Raw genomic sequence first — 23521 nt, forward strand, 5'->3', positions numbered from 1 at the left:
GAGATAGACCACTTCCTTCCCCCGTCTCGAACCCAGAATTCAGCCCTGAGTACGGTGCTTGCACGGCTGGCAGAAGCTGCAGCGCTGTATCCCTGCGTCGCTATCTCCTCGTTTCCCAGCGTGTGCTGCAGACTCTAGCTGCGGGGCGATTTGCTGAATAAGCAGTGTTACCCTCCGTGCAACAAACCTCTCGCGTTTGAGTCCCCGTAGCCGATCCTCGTGCGATGGAAATCCTTCCTCCAGGTTCCGGAGCACCTCACTATTGCTGTAAATTCCTAACAAGATAGCCTTTAGCCGTCCTGACTTGTCATACTCCCACACAGTGAAGCAGCACACGGGGGCAATGCACTCCCCTCGCCGCCATCTTCCCTCCCCCATCGCAACCAATTCTTGAAGGCTTGTTATGGAAAACAAACATCTTCCAGTCTCACCAGCACCAATTTCTCTCTCTTCTGAGGCAACTACTGTCCACTAGTTTGGGTTTTCCTGGTATGTGTTTAGTCTCTAACATTCTTAGGTAGCGGATATTTGGTTTTTCACTTGCAAACATTTCCCACTAACTTTGAAGTGTCAAAGAGAAGGATATAGGTCTCTTTCAGCCCCACCCAATACTACTACCCAACATCCCATCATCCCCAAACAGCTTTGAGTTTTAATAGACAGTAGTCTGTTTAATTTAGTATGACTATATTACCGTTCTTCATAACTGAGTCATTAATATATGATTCCATGTTGTTGTTTTTCTTGAGTTTTATGATTGCCTATTTTGTTGTTTTTGTTTTCTCAGTTTTCATAAGTTCTGTTCCTAGAACTCTCTAACCTCTTCTCTGTAGATTCAAAATTATCAGACATTTCATCAATTTTCTCCTTTTGGCATTATATCCTCTATAGTCTTCTAACCTGTTCTTTAAGACTGCTGCAAAAGTTTCATTTGGAAACTCCTTTTACCTTTCTTCTATAATATTTCACCATTATTTTGAAATGTTCCTTCAATAATTGTTATAGATTCTAGTTGCTAAGTGTTATGTTCTATTATAACCTGATTTTATATAACAAAGGACTCATTCCCTTATTTTGATGGAGTATGTCCTCCAGTAGTTTTTCTTCCAGAAAGAGTGCATCAGAGGTAAAATTATTAAGACAACTGAAGTTTTGTTTATTCTTTCATATCTTTAATTAATAAGTTGTTTCGGCATAGAGTTCCACGTTGAAGCCATTTTCTTAATGCTAAAGACATCCCATTTCCTTCTAGCTTCTGTTTTTTTAACTTTTTATAACTATAATGTCACTTTGGTTTTGATTCTTTATAATAAAATTTCTCTCTCTCCCTCCCCACCACTCCTTTCCTTTCTTTTCTTTTTTGGCAGTGCTGGGGATTGAACCCAGGGCCTCGCATTCTAAGCAAGCCTTCTACCATTGAACTACATCTCCAGTTCCCTCTCCTTCTCTCCTTTCTCTCCTTTTTAGTAGTTTTTAAGATCTGTACTTTGCCCCAGTATTCTGAAAATACATGATTAAGCATCTTGCATGCATTTTTTTTCCACTGTGCCAGACACTCAGTGGGCCTTTTGAACTCTGAAAATTAAGTCGTCTTTAACTCCTGGAAATTGCTCTTTAACTATCTAATATTTACTTCCCTCTGCTTTCTGGAACTACCGCTCTTCAACTGCTGGATCTCTTGTTCACGATTAAAGAGAGTGATAGGCAATAGTTGGGCTACTTGAAATGAAGGAAAACGTTTGAAGATTAAATTCTTGCAGAACCTTTTCAATTGTCTTGCTTTCAGTGCAATCTTTAACACCACTTCCAGAACTTTCCCCACTACCAGATGAATGAATGGTCAAGTATCCTGCTTTTCAGCTTCCAAAACTATACCACTCTGCTCATCTCTTCTATTCTTTGTGGCTTTTGAGTTTATAACTTGTTTTAAATACACCCTTTTCTATTATCTTGTTAGAGTGCAATAAGAAAGAGTGAAGGTAATGTATGTGCTCAATTTGCCATCTTTAACCAAAATACCAAGGCATTTGTTAAAAGAAATTCAAAATTGATATTTGCCTCATGTTCAAAGCCCATTGGCATGATTATGATACACAGATATTCAAGACCTTTTATGACCTGTGGCAAATGAACAATCTAGTCCAATTTAATCTGCTCCATGGATGGTGAGAAATGACTGCAGATTCTGAGTTCACCATACACACAGAGAGAGATGAAAGAGTAAGGAGGACTTTGTGTTTGCACTGAAGTGATCTCTGAGGTGTGAGTCCTCTTCTGGACAATACTGTCATTAGTAACTTAGAGCTGCAAAATCAAAACCTAACAAGGAAAAATTAGCAACAGAAAATAGCTAAGTGTCAGTGTAACAAGTGGAAGCTTGTGTTTAATGGAAAAAGATGGGCCTCATTATTCATTTATGGTTCTGTTTGAGTCATATCTTTCATGCTATTTGAAACCAGAAAGCCCTCTCTGGTCTGACTCTGCCTGGGCTCTATAGATGACACAGAAGTCGAGGGACAGCAGAGGAGGAAAAGCCTGTCTTGAACTTGGGATCCCTGTTTCCAATTATCTTTGGTGCACTGTGTGACTGTCATTGGGCCACCCGAGAGTGCTGACCTTTGCAGTGTCCATTTACACTTAAGCCAAGGGCAAAATTGGCCAAGAAATGTGCTGTGGCCATGGGGTGACAGATGCTGTTCTAGGGAGGAGGGATGCGGGGAGCTGTGAGTGACAGCCCAGAGACCAGCTTCTGGCATGGCTCTGTGGACTTTCCCAGACGTCTTCATAAGGGTCTTCCAAAAGGAGCCTATCTATGAACAGAGAAAAAATACTAAGTACCCCTCAAAAAGAGACTTTGAACTTTTCCCCTAGAACAGGGGTCTGAATCTGGTGCCCACAATTCCCTCCATATCCCCAAGATGCCCAGTCCTGTCCCCACTGCCCTCCTTATTAAACCCAAAGACCTTCTTCTCCTGCAGCCCTTGCTGCCTTAGCCTCTAGCAGTGTACCTACTGATCTAGTCTCAACAAAGCCAGCATCTTTTTACGGAGACATGTTCCCACTATTAAGGTTAACATTTTCTTAGATCCACTAGGCAAATCAATTAATGCCAGCCAGCAGGGCCAAGCACATAATAGAAATGAGGCAAGAGGGCCATGAGGGGACTGTACAAGGGGCTTTTCTGAGCCCAGCTCAAGTGCTCCTTCCATGCAGGAATAGCACCTATGTCAGACATTATAGTCATTGACAAGTTAAGTTGGCACCTCTCAAGCCCTTGATGTTCGGGACGTTAGGCAGACCTGTTCCTGGGGGCAGGAGAGTCCTTCAGTGAGTACCTACTCTCGGCTCTGTTGCACCCTTCTCAGCCTGGTGCCAGGACACCCAACCTTCCCTCTTTTCTTTGCAGGGGTCAGACCTGGGTCACAGTGGGGTGGATGATGCTCCCAGTTCCCTTGGTCCCTTCCCATTGTCTGTCACTGGCCATTTCCCCCTAACCCAATTGTTGCAGTTTAATCTGTCTTGGTTATCTGCCTCTCAGAAGATCTAGACCGAAACACCTAAGGACCCTCAATAAATTCCCATTGATTGGCAAACTAATCAGGTCCAGGACAGCAGGCGAAGGTATGAGGTTGTGTCTCTGGTTTATCATTGGCCAGAGCCTGCAGGAGTCAAGCTGTTTCACTTGCACGGTCTGATACACTGTTGGGTGTTCTCTTTGTGTCCCTTCTCCTTTAGGTTGTGGCTCTCTCCTCCTGGTGTCTGCTGAGGGACTCTATCTACTACACGCTGTCTGTGGTCGCGCTCATTGTGGTAAGTTGCTCTCACTTCTCAGCACTAGGGCGATGTGTGGCTCTTCCTTTTGACTCAAGGACACTGGTGGAGAGTGAGCAAGTGTCTGTCTATGCATGGAGATGGACTTTGTTTCTTCCAGTTACTTTGATCTCCCAGAACCCCTGATTGGCCATGGGGTGCTCAGGATGGGAGTTTTGACATACATTATCCGAATCCATGAGAGTTCTGTGACCCTCCTTTCCTTCTCACCTGCCTCATGGCTCTTCTGTGACTCCCGTCCCCAGGATTCCCATTTGGGGAACTTATTTCTTCCCCTTCTCATTCTGTAAGCTCTCCCAGAACATTCCCTTTCCTGCCCCAGCACCCCTTACCATGGCCACCTTTGTGCCAACACCTCCACACCTGCATTCCTAGCAGTGACCTCTCCCTGAAGTCCAGGAGTGGATAAACAACTCTCTACTAGAGTCTCTATGTACCAAACTCAACATGTCTCTGACTAAACTTTTGATGTGTTCTCCTATATTTCATTCCCCATTCCTATCCTAGCCTCCCAACCCAAAAATATTAAGTTGATCTTTCCCCCAATTCAGATTACACTCATTCAGCTTAATTGGCCTGTGGATTTCCTTCTCATAAAAGTCTCCTCAGCCTGCATCCCCATATCCCACTTAGGTTCATGCTTTCTGCATCCATGGCCTGAACTGAGAGAGCATCTGTGCTACAGATCATGGCAGGTCAGGTTGCAACACAATAGCATGACTGCCCACCCCCTCCTACCCGCCAGTCAATCCTCAAGAGCCATCCAAATGTCTATCAAGAATACCTGTGAATGTCAATTTCTTGATTAACCATCAGAGGCTCCTATGGGGGAAAACTCCAATGCCTTAGCTTGCCAAGCTGAGCCCTCCGGGAGAAGATGGTGGCAAATTGGAAAGAACAATTACATAGGAAGTAAGAGATCTGACTCCTAATTCTGGTCCCTGCGTGTGATGGTTAATTATGCATGTCAAATTGACTGGGCTAAGCGTTGCTGGTGAAATTTTTTTCCCCTTGGGTGTGTCTGTGAGATGCTTCCAGAAAAGAATAGTATTTGAATCAGTAGACTGAGTAAAGAAGATCCCTCTTACCAACATGGATGGATAGCATTCAATTCCTTGAGGACTCAAATAGAACAAAAAGGCAATGGAAGAGTGAATTTTCTCTTTCTGCTTAAGATGGATCATTTGACTTCCTCTGCCTTGGACATGAGTGCTCCTGGTTATTGGGCTTCCTGACTCAAACTGTCACTTATCCTATTGGCTCTTTGGTTGTCAGACATTTGGGTTTGGATTGGAACTGCATTATTGGTTTTTATAGATGACAGGTTATTTCTCAGCCTCCATAATAATGTGAGCCAATACCTCATTATTAATCTAATGTACACATGTAGGTGTACATGTGTATATATGTACACATATAATTTCCTATTTGTTCTGTGTGTCTGGGGAACCCTGCATAAAGTACTTCCTTTCTAGCTCTAATGACCTTGAAGAACCCAATTGCTCTGGTTTCAGTTTTCTTACCTACAAGACAGGAATAGCTGCACTAAGGGATCTGCACACCTGTTTCACAAAGCATTTACCTATAGACTGTTTTATTGCAACTCTCTGTGTCAATAAGATAAATATGATGTTTGATAAGAGACTTTCCACAAGAAGCCAGACAGTTCCTGAGGTTGAAAATCTTGGGTTTACAAATCATCACAAGCTCTGCCCTGAAAATTGGGTTATACATGCTGCAAACCCTATCCTCCAAAGCTCCCAGGTTCAAAAAGGAATAACTGGGAGGATTGAGCAGAAGGGGTTGGAATGCTCTGTGAGAACTGATGACATCCTTCATCTTTTAAAGTCCTGGTTCATAGACCTAAGGACACACGGGAATGTTGTGTTCTTATTCTCAGTTGCTATCTGTGGAAAAGGTTTGATCATCTGTCACCTAGAGGTCTCTTCACCTCAGCCAGACTTCCCAAACACTCTTTCTAGCAAGCTTTGTGCTTCAGTGGACCAATCCATGCTGCTCAGTGCACCGTGCCCTTCTGCCCTTCTAGGGTATTTCAGGATGATTTTTTTAATTTATTTTTTCAAGAGACATGTTTAGAAGATAGTGTAAGTGAATGCAACTATGTTGCTAAAGTCCAGAAAGAGATGACTATGCTCATGAAGAGATGTTCTGGAAGCACAGACTTAGTGATATCCCTTCCCAACAGTCTTTCCCTCCTTTCAGCATAGACACCTCATGGACTGTGTGAAATAACTTGTCTTCTGTCCAATGTATCTTGACTTGTCCAAGATAAAATAAAATGTAATTGCTGCTAATGATGTGTGAAGAAGTAAAGAGATTCTGCTGCTTCTGGCCGCAGATGACACTGTCACCCAATCCTGGTCTTTGGGCCAAGCCACCATCTGCCCTCAAGGTGTTCTACATAAATCACAGGACTGAGTAGCTGCCAGGGCAGCTCTGCTTTTCCTGCAGACAGAAACAAACTGCAAAATAAAATGAGTCTTTGCTATCACCTGAAGATTTGGACTATGTGTTTATAGACCAGTTGTTTAAAATTAGAGTCATTTTTAATCAAACCTAGATTTTGAGGAAAAATCACATTTCTTCATTGTCAAGAAGCAATGGAAAATATCAGGTTTGAGTCTTCAAACCTAGGTCTTGGTTCTAACTTGGTTCTATTTCCTTTAACGGGTAATCCTCTACCTTCTGTGGGCATTGGAAACAGGGGCATGCTTATTTGAAATGCAAAACCCAGGGAATTTCATTCCATAGATTCTGGGTGAGGATCCAAGAAGTTGCATTACAACCGGCATCTTCCTGACCTCCAGAGGACGGGGCGCTAGCAGCCCTACACTGCATTTTGAGAAACACAACTTTATGGCTGCAAACACTTTCCCCCGGGTATTCAATTTAGGCCTAGCAATGATGACTTTAGAATCAATTTAAAAATTCCCAAAGGAAAAGAAATGCTGGCAGTCTAAGTAGCTTTCCTTTGCTTGGATTCCTGACTTCTGTTCTTCTGTGTGGATTATTTGAATCTTGTTAACTGGTAGTCATGCTCCCCAGGGTCATTTGCATGTGAGACTCAAAATCTTACCTAAGAAGCAAAACAGAGTCTTCCTACAAGAAGCACAGCACTCAGCAAAGTAACTTTCACAGTATCCCCACATCTAGATTCCATGCCCCAACCTCAGGCCACTGCTCACATACACTCTAGCTTTTGTCAAGGTTTCCTACTCTCTTTCTAGGTCTCCCCAAATATCAAGATAATAAAATCATTTTTCTTCCAGTTTTCCTTATGTAATACAGATTTCTCTATAGGATTCTTCCATAGGAACTTAAAACTCCTTTATTTAAAACTACCTTCCTCCTATCCACAAAATAATTATTAACCTTCCCAAACAATTTATGTAACTATTAGAGTTTTTATTTTTTGAATACTTTCTCCCATTATATGGTTCTGAAATGTTCAGAAGGCATAACTGTTGGTCCCCTGAGGCTGGAAAATAAAGAGTTCATTCACCCACAGGGTAAATCAGGATTAAGTGGGACCAGATGCCATTTCTATATACATACTCATCAGGGGGTCTTTCAAAGACACACAGAGGAGCCTCAAGGACAAACCATGGGGCCTGGAGATCCAAACAGCAGGCAGAAAGGCTTCTCCTGAGATGCTGGTGGCAACTAAGGGGCAGGGCACTCAGAACCCAGAGGAAAGTGCAAATAGCATTGCTATACCTGCAATCTAAATCAGCAGAAATATAAGCAGATGCAGATGGGACATGAACAGGGTGGAAAGCAGAAACACAAAAGTAAGAAAAGTAAATGCATTGTGCAATTAACAGAGCAAAAACAGTTCACGTAGAGGCACAGAGTCAGTACACTTTGGTATTTGGATTTCACCTAAACTTCCCTCTGTGCTATTTTCTAGTTTGCTTGTTTGTTGGCTTGTTTTCGGGAGGTTGCAGAAGAAATTAAAAATGTGTCATTTTCTAAAGCAATCATAATTTCAAGAACTAAATTATGTGGTTCTCATGGCCCTTCCCCCACCTCAGTCAAGCATGCCCGTTAGCCCTTGTGACACTGAAGCATCAGACCATGGAAAAGCTGGATGTGCCTGGAAGCTCAACGGATGACTTCAGTCTCTGCAAGGAAAGTGTCACCTCTTAAGCTTTGGGAGCATATGGGTTCTTTGGAGTGCATTCCTGTGTGCATCTACCCTACAGGTCCAACAAATGTCTGCAGACCATCGCAGACTCTCCTGCTGCTTCTCTTCTGCCCCTCTCTCTGATCATTTGGACTGTGGGCATCTCGGGCCTCCTGCTCCTGCCCTTTCTCCAAATTCCAGCAGCCCTGTCAGTTTTCTTATATTGAAATGTTACTGTAATTTACATAATCATGTAATTTACATAAATGCAAATGATTCATTACATCACCAGTCTAAACAGCTGCCCTAAAAGAAATACTTTATTTTTACCCTTCATCTCTACTTGAGGACAGGGACTGTGAGCATTGATAGGAGAGAAACCTGTGGAACAGGTTTCCCATAGCTTGGGCTGGGGCTGAAGTCTAGTTCACAAGTGCTATCTATCTACAGATGATGGGCCAAGGAAGCCATAGACCCCAGTTGGGGTGGTTCCTCAGGGCACCTAGGCACAGGCACAGCCGTGAGGCTCTTCCAAGCTAACATTTCCTTTTCCATCTCCAGAGGACTCATTGCAATGCTCCCAGCTTCAATAATGCCAGAGGTAGTCAGTGCTTTGTATTAGTCAGATTCAAGTTACTATAACAAAATGCTCAAGGCAATTATTAAGAAAAAAAGGTATGTTTAGTTCATGGTCCTGGAGGTTCCAGTCCATTTTCAAGTGGCCCTATTGTTTTGGGCCTCTGGCAAAGTTGGCCCTTTATGGCAGGAGGGAAGCTAACTGCTCACATCATAAACCAAGAAGCAAGAGAGAGAACAGGAAGAGAGAGGGGTCCTGCAACTTCTTTCAAAGGCATGTCCCTCCTAACCTAAGGACCTCCCACTAGGCTGCACCTTTCAAAGGTTTCTCAGCCTCCAAATATTGCCATCATAGGGACCAAGCTTTTAATACATGGATCTTTGCGGGACAGTCATGCAAACCACAACAGCTTCTGACAGAATTTTTGCTGTAATGGAAATGGCCTAGAACTCTGTGCCATTCACTAGGGTAGCCACTTACCACATGTGGCTACTGAGCATTGAAATACAGCTAGTGAGACCAAGGAACTGAATTTTTAATTCACTTAATTTTAATTAAGATACGTTTATATCGCCGCATGTGGCTAGTGGCTCCCATATTGGATGGTGCAATTCTAGTGAGCAAACTGTCCCATGGAAAATGTACCTACACTCTCACAGGCATCCATAGTTTCCAATAAGCATTGACTCAATGGGACTGAGTACCACATTGGGTCAACTGATAGAAGATTTATCAGTTGATGCTCATGACTATGTAGGCTACCGATACCATAAATGAGTCCCATTTTACAGATGGCAGAGCCAAGGCTCCAGAGGTGAAATGACTTGCCCGAGGTTGGGGAGCTATAACGTCTCAGGCTTCCCAGAGCAGGTATATAAGATGGTACAGCTATAATGCTCCAATACAGAATTTGAAATTTTCCTCCAATAAAATTTGCTTCCTACAGTCTTCAAAATCATGCTTGTCCCCACCTCACAATCTTCCTGTTATAAAGGAGTGTCTGCTTCCTTTATTTTGTGATCTTTTTTTTAGAGAGAAAGGAGTAGTCTTACTGTTCACCTTCTAGGATTATTTTCTGTGTGTGTGAAGAAACTAATTTTAAATACTCCAGAAATCTTTTTATCTTTCTATGGGAGAAAAGAAATCTTATGGGTCACATTGATGATTGTCCTTCACTGTCCTACTGGCAACAGAGCCCTAGCCCTAGCCCTAGCCCTAGCCTTAGCCCTCCGGCCACCACCCCACTCTCTTTGACCCATTATTCACTGGGAATTAGCTGCTTCACTTTCCAATTTGGAGACTTGGAATCTTTCAGGCTTATTGTTCCCCTATTACGTTTCAGCTGTTCTCCTGGCCAAGTGGGAACCGCAGTGGTGGCTATAAGAGTCTCACAGGGAATGACTGAGATGGAATTTTAAGGTCCTGAAACAAACTGACGATGAGCATACAAAGGTGACCTGTTTTTCAGACACTGCTGTGCGTAGGAGAAAGGACCTGCTTTAAATAATGCTGGAAAACGAGGGGGCTGGGATTATCCTTGCATTCGCTCTTGAACAGGGACACAGGTCAACTGGCTTGGAGAATGTACCATGCGAAAAGAGAGTCTCCCAGCTTTTACAAGGAAAATGACTTAGAAATTTTAGTTTGTGTTTTTTTGGTTTTTTGTGGGTTTTGTTTTTGTTTTTTTTGTCATGCCCAGCAAATGTAATCCTTTATCAGCCTTCCCCTATATCCTAAATTATCTTCATATCCTTTTTCTTCCCTGTAGCCTGCCCTTATGTTTTTGTACGAGATCACCAGCTCTTCTCAATCCCTACTTCTAGGTCATCTTTGTTTCCTGCCTTCCTGCAATCATTAGCACTATCCAGTCAGACCTCTAGATGTTCTGAAGTAAGACTTACCATTTAACCTCAAAGCATATGCACACCGATGCACGTAGCAGTCAGCTTTCCTGTATACTCCATGAGATTACCCTCCTCCAATATAATTGCCCTGGCCTCAGCTAAACCACCCTTACCCCCTGCTCCCAGGACTGAAGAAATAAAAACTCCAAGTACAGATCAGCTCTGGGAGTCCCCACACCATTGAGTGGGATGATTCGGGGGGGGGGGGGCCTATTTCCATTTTATAGCAAGAAAAGAGACATTTTCAAGGTTTCAATCTCTCTCAAGGAAAAAAAAAAACATGATGGTGTTGATTTTCTCCTATTATTTTCACTGCTTAAAATGCTACTGGTGAGCTTGATTATAAGACAGGCTATGAAATCGTAGCTTCAGCCACGTGGTTGCCCCTGTTTGACGGTTACAGGTCACACTAAGGAAACCCCAGGGACTGACACGGTGATGTTGAGACAGCACCTGCCTTGGGCCTCTCCTCTCCTGGCCATACCTCGCCCATTCCTGATTTGTCTTTCCCTCTCACTCTTCCATTTTGAACATGCCATTCCCTTGGCAGTTCCCTGGAACTCTCTGATATCTAGAAATTTACCTGCCTGTCTTGCTTGGAAGAATACTACAGCAGACACAAGGAATGACAAGCTTGTTTCCATGGTACCCAGCCATTTCTGGGAAGCCTGGAAGAAATAAGGGCTTTTTTTTTTTTAATTCATTCCTGTTTGTTCGCATTTAATGCAGATGGAGAACACATGGAAACCTTAGAGTGAAGTCCAGGATAGCTCTGGATGAACCACATGTGGGTCAGAGGCCAGGATCCCTGCCTAGCCCATGTTCAGCAAATATGGAGCCCAGTTATCGGTTGGCATTACCCATGTATGATCTCTGTGCTATTCCAGTGCCTGGATTCAAACAACCAGCAGAGCATAGAAAGATGAGGTGCTTATCCAAGGCTTGCGTTCAAGACTCTAATTGGAAAAAGTCTGGGTCAATTTCAAAGACCACAATGGGAGGTCACTCCCTTGCAACTCACATGAGTACTGAGGTCGACACAGATAATTTGTCCCCAAGAAAGAGCTTTAAACAGGAACTATCCCTCCAATGCCACCTTGCCTTATCAAAGCAATAGCATAGTGAAAACCTTCCAGTGGTGTGCCCACCTGGAGGTGCTTCCTCTCCTGGAGGAAGCTCTAAGGGAGCTTTGAATATGGGCTTGAACTTCTCTACCTTGGCAGAATAGACCTGTTCAGTGAACTGGAACATGAGCACCACCTAGTGGTGACCACTTGGAACTGGAGGAGCCGTTTCTTGTTTTAGAAGAGTATAAACGATTGCAGGTTTTCTTATACAATAGGAATAGTGCTATTATAAGGGGGGTTATTTTCTCTGTTTTCTTTTCTAGCCAAAGCAATAAAAACAGAGGAATGTGTCAAGGGACTTCAATAAGAAAATCTTTAAAGAATAACAAATCCATCACCCCCTCACCCTGATCCATCAACAGCCTCAAGCCAAAGTAATACCTGTCCTTCACATTTCAAAAGTGTTCAGACACAGTGATTGAAACGTCCCATCAGGATGTTCCAAGAATATCATCGCCTAAAGGAAACTTCTGTAATCAGTGCCAATTTTCTTTTCTTTTCTTTTTTTCTTTTTCTCTTTTTTGGTGCTGGGGGTGTACCCAAGTTGGTTCAAGCATGTTAAGCATGTATTGGGCCATTGCACTGCATGCACCGCAGCCCATTTTCCTATTTTCAGTCTTTTGAAGAAGTGATGTCCAGCCACCTTCCTCCTCCATCTGACCCCAGTGAATGCTTAGAGAAGTTCCTAACTCACTTTTCCCTTCTCACAAGAAACAAGCCTGTTTCCATTCAGATTTTCTTACAGGTCTGATTTCTAGTCCTTGTTATTCATGGTCTTGTTCTTTTGAGTCTCCTCATTTCTCTACACAATCCGCTTAAGTAGAGGGATAAACCTGAACTGTGTTTGCTCATCAGCCACAGGGCAGCCGAGTCCTCTGGGCTTTTGCTGTAGCAGTCACGCGCCCTGAGTGATGGGGCTTCTTCGGGCCAGACAGAGATCAAAGAGAGAACTGTCTCCATGGCTTGGATGTTTCTAGAGCTCTACTATTTATTAGTAGTAATATTCGATTTCTCTTTCCCTGTCTGCCTCCCTGAACCACATCCCAATCCCAACTCCACAGGCCACAACCCTCCTCCTGACTTCAGTTCGTGATGTTCTGTCCCTACCTGGGTATCTTATCCAATCTCACTGGCTTTACCCACTATTTCTCTGATTTATTGGGCTCCCCATACATTCCATTCTCAGTTTGGGTTTTTTTGTATAATTAAGCCCATTCTAAGTTTTTTTTAATAGGATCATTGAAATAATCAACAGCTAAAGCCAAACTGATCCCATGACTGGGCCCTGGAAAAAACACAAAAAATACTTTTCTGAGTACCAGGGTGAGCTCACACCAGCTAATCCCTTTGTAGGACCTGTGCCTCTGCCCGTGGAGAAGATCACCCAGAATAAGAGCTTAGAAAAGACTGCCTTCATATCCTATGATATTGTCTGCCTTCCCTGATAGAAGAAAATTAAATTGGCCTGGTCTAATAAACTCTTTTCCAGTATCTTGAATTCTCTTAAGTGGCTACAAATTGATTGTTCCAGCCCATTGCTGAGACTAAATTGAATTAATTAATTAATAGACAATGTTTTCCATCTTAAATGAAAGGATCTGTTTCATTATTTCTTGATGACAATTTTTTGTAAAGCTGGTTATTCTACAGAATAGCTGTGAATGCCTCCCAGGGAAGAGATGCCACCCAATCCAACCTGGATTATGGGGTCATTTCCTTTTGTTTCTTTAATTTTCTTCCCATTCTGGTTTGACATTCTCATCCAAATGTCAACTTGTTGAATCTGATGACGAAGACAAGAATAACAGAAAAGATGAAGACAATGTCTTTTTCCAGTGGCTTATTAGGCAGAAGGAGCTATAAACAAGCCCAGCTCCTTCCTCTTCAACCTTCCCTTTGGACCTTTAAGATCACTGGAAATCTCCTGTGGGTGTCTTGTGAGCTGTGTCTGCAGTGTTGTCCGCGACTCAACACAAGTGCTGGCTTCCTTTACCATCCTGGTGTCATGGTGGCCCTTTATACCCAAGTGGTCCTGCAGGCATATTCCTTGGGGTCTCCAGACGGTTTCTGCCTCTGAAGGGAGGGTCACTTAGAGATGATCTTACTCAAAGGAGTCAAATTCTATCGGAGTTTGGAAAGAAAGAACTACAAACCATGTCATTAGCTTCCTGCTTGGACAAAATGTGTGTGCCCATTTGATTTCCCCAAGGAGTCATTTGAGCAGATAAATGTGTCATGAAAGCAACTTCAAATTAGAACCAGGGTTAAGATCTAGAACCAATTCAGTAACAAATCTAGGAACTCCCTGAAAACGTTTAATGTTCTCTGCAACTGGGTTTCCCTGTATAAATCAAACCAGTCTCGCCACAAAGTGGGAAATGATCTTGGATGGTGTATGAACTAGGGACTGTGTAAATTAAACCCTGTGGTGTATTCTCTCTCTGGGTCCCAACAAATGAGGAGAGACTTGGTTTGGCGCTTGTGTCTTTCACTCCTTCTGACCCTCCATAACCTTTTTCCTCAACAGAAAGGCAGGCCCCTGACCCATTATGGCCACCAACAGTGTCTACCCAGGATCTGTAAACATTGATTTTTTTCAGGGTTAATCTCTAAATGTGATGAAAAGAGGTGCTGATCTTTCACTTCTGGTTGTGATATAAAGTTGTCTTTGGGGGAAAAAGGTCTATGAAAAGAAAAAACTATTGAGTGCATAGAATTTCAAGTGCTTGCATAAAAACTGTGAAGGGGCTACATGGTGCCCAGAGATGTGTAGAAATCTCACAGGGGGCACATAAGGGACTAGCATTTGGAAGGACCTGCCCTGCTCTTACCTGCCTTTCCAGACCTAAAGCCCACAATGTATGTTGCTTTTCCCATCACTCCATGTCAGATAGAAATTACAAGAAGATTACCACCATGTCAGCAGGGTGGATGGTATGCAGTCTAAAAACATCGTGTGTGTGTGTGTGTGTGTGTGTGTGTGTGTGTGTGTGTGTCTAATCTATCCTTTTTATTTTTTTCACAGTTCATTTATGATGAAAAAGTTTCTTGGTAAGTACCTTTTTTCCTTTTCCAATTTTCTCTTGTTATATTGCAGATCCAAATATATTGAAGGCCAGAGTTAGGGTTTAGAAAAGAAAGGGAAATGCCATGATAACTTGGAACAACTAGATTTCTTGGGAACTCTCTGTCCATCTCAACAAAGGAATTCAATTGGCTTTCATCAAGCAGAGATTGTTTTTTCTCTTGGACTGGAGTGGGGGCTTCCATTTAGAATCTTCACAGCTAGATGTGTCTTTATTGAATCATGTTGGATGTTGTGACTTTGCAGAGTCTTTCTATAGTCAACCATTTGCTAGGCTATGGTTGAGATTTGGCTGATCCTTTAAAATTATATCTGTGTTAGTCATATTTCTGGTACTATAACAAAATAACTTAGATAAGCAACATATAAAGAGCAAAGGTTTGTTTGGGCTCAAGGTTTTGGAAGTTTCAGTCTATGATCAGTTGGCCCTGTTGCTTTGGAGCCTGTGAAATGACAGGAGTGCATGACAGAACAAAACCAGTTATAGTTACAAAGTAAATGAAAGACGAAAGGACTAGGCCCACTATCCTCTTGAAGGACAACCCCCAATGACCCAAAGATCTTCCACTAAGCCTTACCTTTTAAAGGTTCCACCACTTTCCACTGATGCCAAACTGAGAACCAAGAATCTGACTTATAGGTCTTTAGGGGACATTCCAGATCCAAACTCCTTCAGTATCCAAACCAAGTTCAAGATTCCAAATCTCATCTATAACTGAGGAGCCAGGAGCCAGGCACCTCAGTGATCTTTAACCCACTAAAGTTCTGCCAAACATTCAAAGAAAACAATCTCAGATCTCTGAAAATCAGTAATTTTTTTTTAAATAGAAAACTTTGTCCAGATTAAATATATGGAAGGATATTTGCATTGTGGACAGCTGTCCAAATCCCCATTCTTGAAATGAGTTCTGAGTAAGTCAAATATATTTGAAATGGAAATAGAAATAGCCTGTGCTGTGCATCCCTGTTATATTTTTTCAAATATTTAATCTTTAGAAGTAGAAGAGTGTGAAATAGCTTTTTAAGAATAAGAGTGACTCTGTAGCTATAAGACTTTCATGGCATCACTTAAAGCCAGGAATGAGCTTCGAAAAGAAGTACAGCGTTCACTTGGCTTCACTTCCTGCAAAAGAAACGCTAATGCTTTGTTCTAACCCTTTGCTCCAGCGGGCATCTCTGTGTCAAAGGACATCTCTGTGATTTCCAGAGTTTGAAGGCAGCAGGGAACCTATCATCATGTTGATGATAAATGTCATGTATTATACCAGGGTATTATTAAGATAGTTTTTTGACAAATCTCTCTCTCTCCCCACCCTCTGTCCAAGAGGGAGGGGGACTCCTCCGAGGGTGACCTTTCAGACACATAATCTCCATATTGACTCTTAAAAAATAAGAAGGATATCTTTTTTGAGCACTAGTAATCAACAGCCTCAAAGGGATCAAGTAGCCTGGGAGCCCCCAGGTCAGAGGTAAGGAAGAGCCTCCTCGTGTTCCCGTCTTGGATGTGGCCACCCAATGGGGTGGTGGTTTTCTCTCCCCATGTCCTTGGGGATGAAATGCAGTACAAGAAAACTTCCAGGAGTAAACTTGTGCAAACCGATGGCACACTTAACAAAGCTGCTGCTCTGACTTAGCAAACAGTAGGTGATTGGGTGTTGCTCATTGTTGCTAGTCTTGGCTAGTGTAGAGACAAGGAAGACAAAGACGCTGAGACAAAGGAAGCTAAGGTCGCAGGTGATGTCAATGACTGTTCCACTGCTGAAAAACATCAAAAGAGGCCAGTCCAGGGTGGTCACTGTCATTCTCAGGGGAGCTCTTTTTCTGCCATCTCCATGACATTGCTGAATACAGACCAGAGTGGGAAGATAAGAGCAGGTTTTTTGATAAGCCAGTTTCATTTATTATCCTCAAAACCTCTTTTACAGTGTTTCAGGTGTTTTGGAGCTAGTAAGGGGAAGTCCATTTCTGCTTCATTCTAAAGACTTTTTTTCCTCCGTGATGTGAGGGGATCCCAGCTATGTTTGTCAGCATTTCATTGCTGTGACAAAATGCCTGAGGAAACAAGTTAAAGGAGAAAAGATTTATTTTTTACTTGTAGACTCGGAGGTTTCTTGGACCTGTCATGCACAGTTTAGATTCCTTCACCAAACCTAAAGCTCATTGAGCAGTAGTATATACTGTTCAGCCAAGAAAGTGGTCGTCAGCCATCCGTCAGAAATGTTTTCTGTAGAAACTATAGACTTGTGGTGAGTTGCAACATCATGGTGGAGACGTGTGGCAGAACAAAGCTACTCACCTGATGGTGGCCTGGAAGCAGAGAAGAAGGAGCAAGGACAAGAAGGAGTCCCCAAGGGCATGACCCCAAGGTCCCACCTCCTGCAGTTTCTACTACCTCCCAGTCTTCCCTTCACCTATGAATCCAACAATGGATGAACCACTAAGGAATTCAGAACCCTCATGATTCAATCACTTCTCAAATGCCCCACCTCTGAATATTGCTGCTCTGGGGACCAAGCCTTCAAAGCATGAGCCTGTGGGGGACATTTCAGATTCAAGCTGTATCATCCTCAGGTAAAACCCCAAGCTGACAACCAAAGTGTCTAGGTTCTTTAGAGGAACAAGTCATCAGGACTCTTAATCAGAGCACTTCCATACCTGGAGTTATGAATATGGATCCGAGAGGGACAGAGACAATTGAGTGGCTATTCCCTGGATCTGCCTTTTTCTAGTCTGGGAGATGTTGGACTCAGAAACCATCCACAGCTATAACTTCCAGGGAAGAATTGAGCCAGGAGGGCTTTCATTGCACCAAAATAACCCCAGTCCCAGAGTGCCGGCCTGTTGCGTAATTATCGTTGTCACATGCATGGGCTGACGGAGAGCATTTTTCACATGAGCGAGGCTGGGAAATTAAAGTTTGCACCACTGGCCTTTAACTGCTTTGGACATCCAGGGATTTCAGCTCACTGAAGGAAAGAAAATATAGATTGAACTTGAAAATATTGGTCACTGTTCACTTCTCTTACCTTCTTACCCAGCCAGTTGTAAGCATTTGTCCTGCTGAAACAGGGTGCATGTGAGCTGAGTTCTCTCTTTAAACTCAGACTCTTTAATCTGTGCAACTGAAGCACAGGAACATTTCAGTAATGCTTCAAACAGTGAATTCCATTCCTTGATATAGAATATTCCAGCCTGTCCTAGAGATTTCAAAGCAGGTAATCAATTCATTCCAAATCTTCAAAAGGAAAGTAATCTCAGCTGTGTTTATTTTGAAACTAGAGTACTCTTTAGGATGAAATGAGCTTTGCCAAGCACAAATTCAGTCTTCTCTTGGTGTCTGTGGGGGATTGGTTCCAGGATCCCCTGAGGATACCAAAATCTGTGGATGCTCAAGTCTTACATAAAATGGCCCATGATTAGCCAGGAGCATCGGTGCACACCTGTATGGGATTACAGCATCTCCGGAGGCTAAGGCAGAAGGATCACAAGTTCGAGGCTAGCCCCAGCAACTCAGCAAGGCTCTAAGTAACTTAGTGAGACCCTGTCTCAAAGTTTAAAAAAAAAAAAATTAAAAGGCCTGGGGATGTGGCTCAGTGGTTAAGTACCCCAGGTTCGATACCTGGGACCAAAAAATAAATTAAATTAAAATAAAAAATAAAATAAAATGGCCCATTATTTGCACACAACCTGCACACATTTTCCTATATACTTTAAATCATCCCTATATTACTTACAATACCTAAGCACAAGGTCTATGTTGTACAGATAGCTGTTATACTACAGTGTTTACAGAATAATGAACAAGAAAAAAGTTTATGTATGTTCAATACAGAGATTTTTTTTCAGATATTTTCCATCTGTGGTTGGTTCTGTCCACGGATGTGGAACCCATAGATAAGGAGGACCAAGTGTACAAGGTCTTCCTATCATCTGCAGTTTAGATTCCCTGGCCGTTCTTGTCCCATAGTACAGTATGTCACATTCAGCCAAGAACTCATGGTCAGCAACCATTCAGGAATGCTTTCAATAGAAAGGAGTAGAAAACCCAGCTATACTGATTTATTGTTCTTAGATATCAAGTATCCCAGATGTAAATGGAGCAGTGGCTGTGCATTTCTCTTAGCCTTTCTCTGATGGTCCCAAAACGATGGCTGCTGTGGTTCCAGCTATCAAGTCTATATTGAAGATAAGAAGGGGGAAGAAGGGGCTTTGGTGTTGTTCTTAGCACCCTTTCACCTTACTTCTCTTTGGTAAAACTAGGTCTGTCTTGACCAACAAATGGCCAGATTTGGGTGGGGGATTAGACTTACAATTTTAGGTCAATAACTTTCAATTTTAGATCAATAACTATGCATCCTCTGGGACTAGAGGTGGGACTTACCTTCCTTGAGATCATTTGCTGCCTAAACCAGGTAGGGTTCTATTCTAAGGCAAGAGGCTGGAGAATGTATGTTAGGTACTTATCCCAAAGACTTAAGATAGAAAGCATCAGAGACCCACCTATTAGGGTATATTCTCAACTTGCAGAGCAAGATCCACGAGTCCATGACAGTCACTCAGACAGGTTCACAACGTCAGAAGGAATCTGGAATGTGTATTCTGTGGTCTGAAGGCCCCAGGGGAAAACTAAAGGACCCAGGATGATGTTTTATGTCTTCTTTTGATTCTCAAGTTGTGACTTTGGGAAAGAAATTGTGGGCCATGACCTGGAAACTCTCTTCCTGAGCTATTGTGATTAGGAAATCAGAGCAGTGCCCTCTGGATGTGCACAGAGAGGAGGAACCCAGTCCAAGAAAGAACAACCTTTCACAGGAGAATCAGGCACCAGTTGAAAGTGTTTCCAAATGGAATTCTGGGAATGGGAAGAAACAAACCAAGGTCCTACTCCAGAACTGGATCCTCAGAGGGCAGCAATGGGCTGTGGTCAGGAGAGGAAGGTGGAGAAGATGCCCAGCATCCCGGGGAGGAAGAGTAGGAAGGAGGGGAAGGAGAGCCATGGGACTTCAGAGACCTGGAGATGGATCCAGTCCACTTAACTTGTTTCCTAAGCACCTTCTGTGTGCCATGCTGTTCAAAAGAGCTGGACACATAACCCAGAATCAAGCCCAGCACTGACCTGAGGCTCTCACAGGCGAGAGGGGAGGCAGGTGGCTGACATGTAATCATGGGGTCATTCAGAGATGCTCATGGCACTGGGGAAAGGAACCCCAAAGAGTATTGATGATCAGACACTTGATCAGACCACAAAGGCCAAGGGGGGAATGGCACAGAGACCTCAGAGACAAAGCCATTCAACATAGGGGAGGCTCCTGTGAACCCTGATTCCAGATGCCCACAAAGTTAACTTGAAAAGCCAAAGAAAGCAGGAAACCCCATCAACTGGGCGTCCCTGAAAAATGGCCAGAGGGAACCTGGTTGGAATATTCCAACAGAAGGACTTGTTCTGAGCAAATATAAACCCGAAAAGTCTCAAAGAGTTCAAAGGAGTATAAATATACCTTTTTAGAAATTGCTGGCGTTACTCAACCTGTCCATAACATTTCATGGAAGCTGGTTTATTTTTCAGTGACCTCCAATTGAGTCTTTTAAAATTCATCTTTCTTCTAATTGAATGCTGGGAAAGAAGTCAAACTTTCCCATGAAGTTTACACTACATATACATATACATTTGTTTCAGGGAATTGATGATGTGAGAGTTAGACAAGAGGCACTTGGAGACATTTGCCATGTGAATTGGCAGTGGGGACACTGAAATGGAGTGGCCCAAACTCTTTGAGAAGAGAGGGCAATGATTCAGGCAGAAGGTGGAGGAGACTGGACACCTTGATGCCTTCTCCCAAACCCTGATCACTACTATAGAAATGCAGTAGACAAGTAAATCTTTGCAGAGGTGTAGAGGTGTGGTACCTCACTGAGTGGACATACTTACAATTTATGTGCCCAGTCCCCTGTTTAACAGTGATCTGGCCTCTCTCCAACTCCTCACTTTCAGAAATGCCATATATATTTTTTAAATGTATGTTTGTCCTTTATACATGTGGCCAAATATTTATCTACGATCAATTTGTAAACATGAAATTTGAAAAGAGCAAAAGAAGGATTTCTTCTGAAATTTCCCCCTTAGAACCTTCTACAGTCACCTTCTCTTGAAGGCAGAATTACTCCCTGAATTAGCTAATGTACCTTGACAACTAAAAGGGAGCTCAGAACACAAGATCCCAGTGCTTTGGTGGGAAGTTACTAAAATAAAGGAAATAAAAGATATATTCGTATTATAAAAAGCTCAAACATTTCATTATTTTTTTCTTCCTTTCTCTGAACTTTTTTCCTCCCCCCCCCCATTCTTACAATTTCCTGCCCGTGCACACTCACACACACTCTCCCCCTCCCTGCTTCTTTCTTGCCCCCCCCTCTCTCTTTGTGCCTCTTGCCCTCTCTCTGTCTCTATCTCTGTGTCTCTCTATCTCTATGTGTGTCTCTGTCTCTGTGTGTCTCTGTGTCCCGCTCTTATTTCTCTCTGCCCCCCACCCCTTCTTCCTAGCTCCGATGTATTTAACTACCCTCGGCCTCCCCATCTAATTATTCCTCTAGTCTCAGTTTGCTCTTTGTAAATGCATCTGAATAATCTCAGTGGGTGATCAGGCCATGGACAGATTTATACACGGAGGCCTGTGTCCAGCTGTCCAGGAGCTCTTTAGGTAAGGACATACAAGAGAGGAAGGAGCATTGTTTCCCTTTGGGTGGAGAAGAAAGAGAAAGATCATTAAAGACTGCATACGGTGTGGAAAATGTCTATAGACTAGAGACTGTGTGTAGCCCACCTGCATTGCCCCCCTGGCCATTCATACAGACTCAGATGTATTCTGTATGGACTGGTGGGCTTCACGGCTGCCTACCCATGACCACCTTCTTTAACTGTTCTTGTTTTGTGTACAGGTGGGAGTCTCTGGTCCTCGTGCTGATGTACCTGATCTACATTGTTATCATGAAGTAAGTGAAATACCTCCTTCATTTCCTTTCCAAAACTGTTTCCTACCTCTAGCACAATGTGAGAAGAGAAGTAGGGGAGAGGGTGGGTATCCAGTTGGGTTTTCAATGTTTACTCTCACAGACTCATTGGGCTCTTCTGCAACCTATTGAGAATTTCTGTGCTTCTAATTGGTAATAATAGCAGTAATTCTTCCAACCTATATGTGATGCCAGAATTAAAGCCTTGGTGTTTCACTCAAGAACTTTTCTAGAAACTTTGCTCCTTGAGGATTTGGCAGTCTTGCTTTGGATTGTCTCTTGCATAAGAAAAGAGATAAATCATCTTTCTGTGTGCGTTGAGGGACAAGGGTCACAGTGAGATGACTGAAACCATGAAGCACATATCTGCAGACTTCCATTACTCCTGTTGTATTCATCATCGACTTGTGCTATACCAATGCTTAGTGGCTAAAAACCACAAACATATTTTCTAAGAGTTGGAATCCAGAACTTTCTTAACTGCAGAGTTCTATCTCAGAGTCTCTCATGAGATTGCAGGTGAGATGTTGACTAGGACTGCCATCATATACTTGATTTGATGGCAGACCTGCCTTGGGGATGACCCCCACTCACATGGCTAGTGGGCTGAGGCTGGCTGCTGGTTAGAGGGCTTGGTTCCTCACCACGTGAGCTTCTCCTTAGAGCTATTGAGTGATTCCACTCAGAGTGAGTAATACCACAGTGAGAAAGAGAGAGAACTCTTTCTATGATCCCATCTCAGAAGTCACACGTCATTACTTTTGCCATATTCTTTTTATTAGAACTAAGTCACTAAGTGCAGGCCAAACTCAAGGGCTCTAATTTACCTATTGAAAGGGAGCATGAAAAAAAAAAAAGAAAAGAAAGGGAGCATGACAGAAGATTTGTTGATATATTTTTATTTTTTATTTATTTTAATTTTTTTAAATAAATGATATCAAAATGCATTACAATTCTTATTACATGTACACCGCACAATTTTTCATATCTCTGCTATATAAAGTATGTTGACACCAATTCATGTCTTCATACAGGTACTTTGGGTAATGATGTCTATCACATTCCACCATCCTTGCTAATCCCCTACCCCCTCCCTTTCCCTCCCACCCCTCTGCCCTATCTAGAATTCATCTATTCCTCCCATGCTCCCCTTCTCTAGATGCCCTTCAGTGAATGATTGGATTTAAAAAAATATGGAATATATACAGAATGGAATTTTACTCAGCAATAAAAGAGAATAAAATCATGGCATTTGCAGGGAAATGGATGGCGTTGGAGAAAATAATGCTAAGTGAAGTTAGCTAATCCTAAAAAACCAAATGCCGAATGTCTTTCTCTGATATAAGGAGGCTGACTCATGTTGATACATTTTGAAACCACCATATTATATGTTATTTTCCCTCATGGAATCAGAGTAGTCTTTCGTTTTTATCAAGAAAGATATTGCTGATGTCTCCTGTACTCTAAGTGACATGTAAGCCCCATGGTTTTGAAACTTCTAGCTCATGTTCATGTCACTGAGATGAAGAGCTTATAAATAATGCAGAGCTGTAGCTGCCAGTCCCCTGTGGAAGCTTGTTTCTTTTACTCTAAATTAGCTCCTAGATTTTCTAGCGTGTGTAACTACAGAACTGACCATCTTCTCAAGGTATAAGAAAATAGAGAACTATCAGAAATTTGCAGTTTGGACACATCAGGTTGCACTCTGACTTGACATGTTAGGTTTTTCTTTCTGGTAAGGCCTGGCAAAAGTTAATTCTGGCCACCAGTGACAGAGATCTGTTAGGAGAAACCAGTATGGCCACGGCAAACATCACAGCAACCTCAATGTAGAAACTAGCC

General features: G+C 42.7%; 1 protein-coding gene across 1 annotated transcript in view; it reads left to right on the forward strand.

Moving 5' to 3' along the window:
• The window catches only part of Slc24a3 (solute carrier family 24 member 3), a 530728-nt gene that overhangs the window by 462560 nt on the left and 44647 nt on the right, over nt 1-23521 (forward strand). Inside the window, exons 7-9 of the mRNA XM_048811364.1 lie at nt 3736-3810; nt 14612-14637; nt 21608-21661. Of these exons, the coding sequence (XP_048667321.1) occupies nt 3736-3810; nt 14612-14637; nt 21608-21661 (155 nt within the window). The remainder of the gene's footprint in view (nt 1-3735; nt 3811-14611; nt 14638-21607; nt 21662-23521) is intronic.

This window comes from Marmota marmota, unplaced genomic scaffold (genome assembly GCF_001458135.2).
Source record: "Marmota marmota marmota unplaced genomic scaffold, marMar, whole genome shotgun sequence".
Lineage (NCBI taxonomy): Eukaryota > Metazoa > Chordata > Mammalia > Rodentia > Sciuridae > Marmota > Marmota marmota.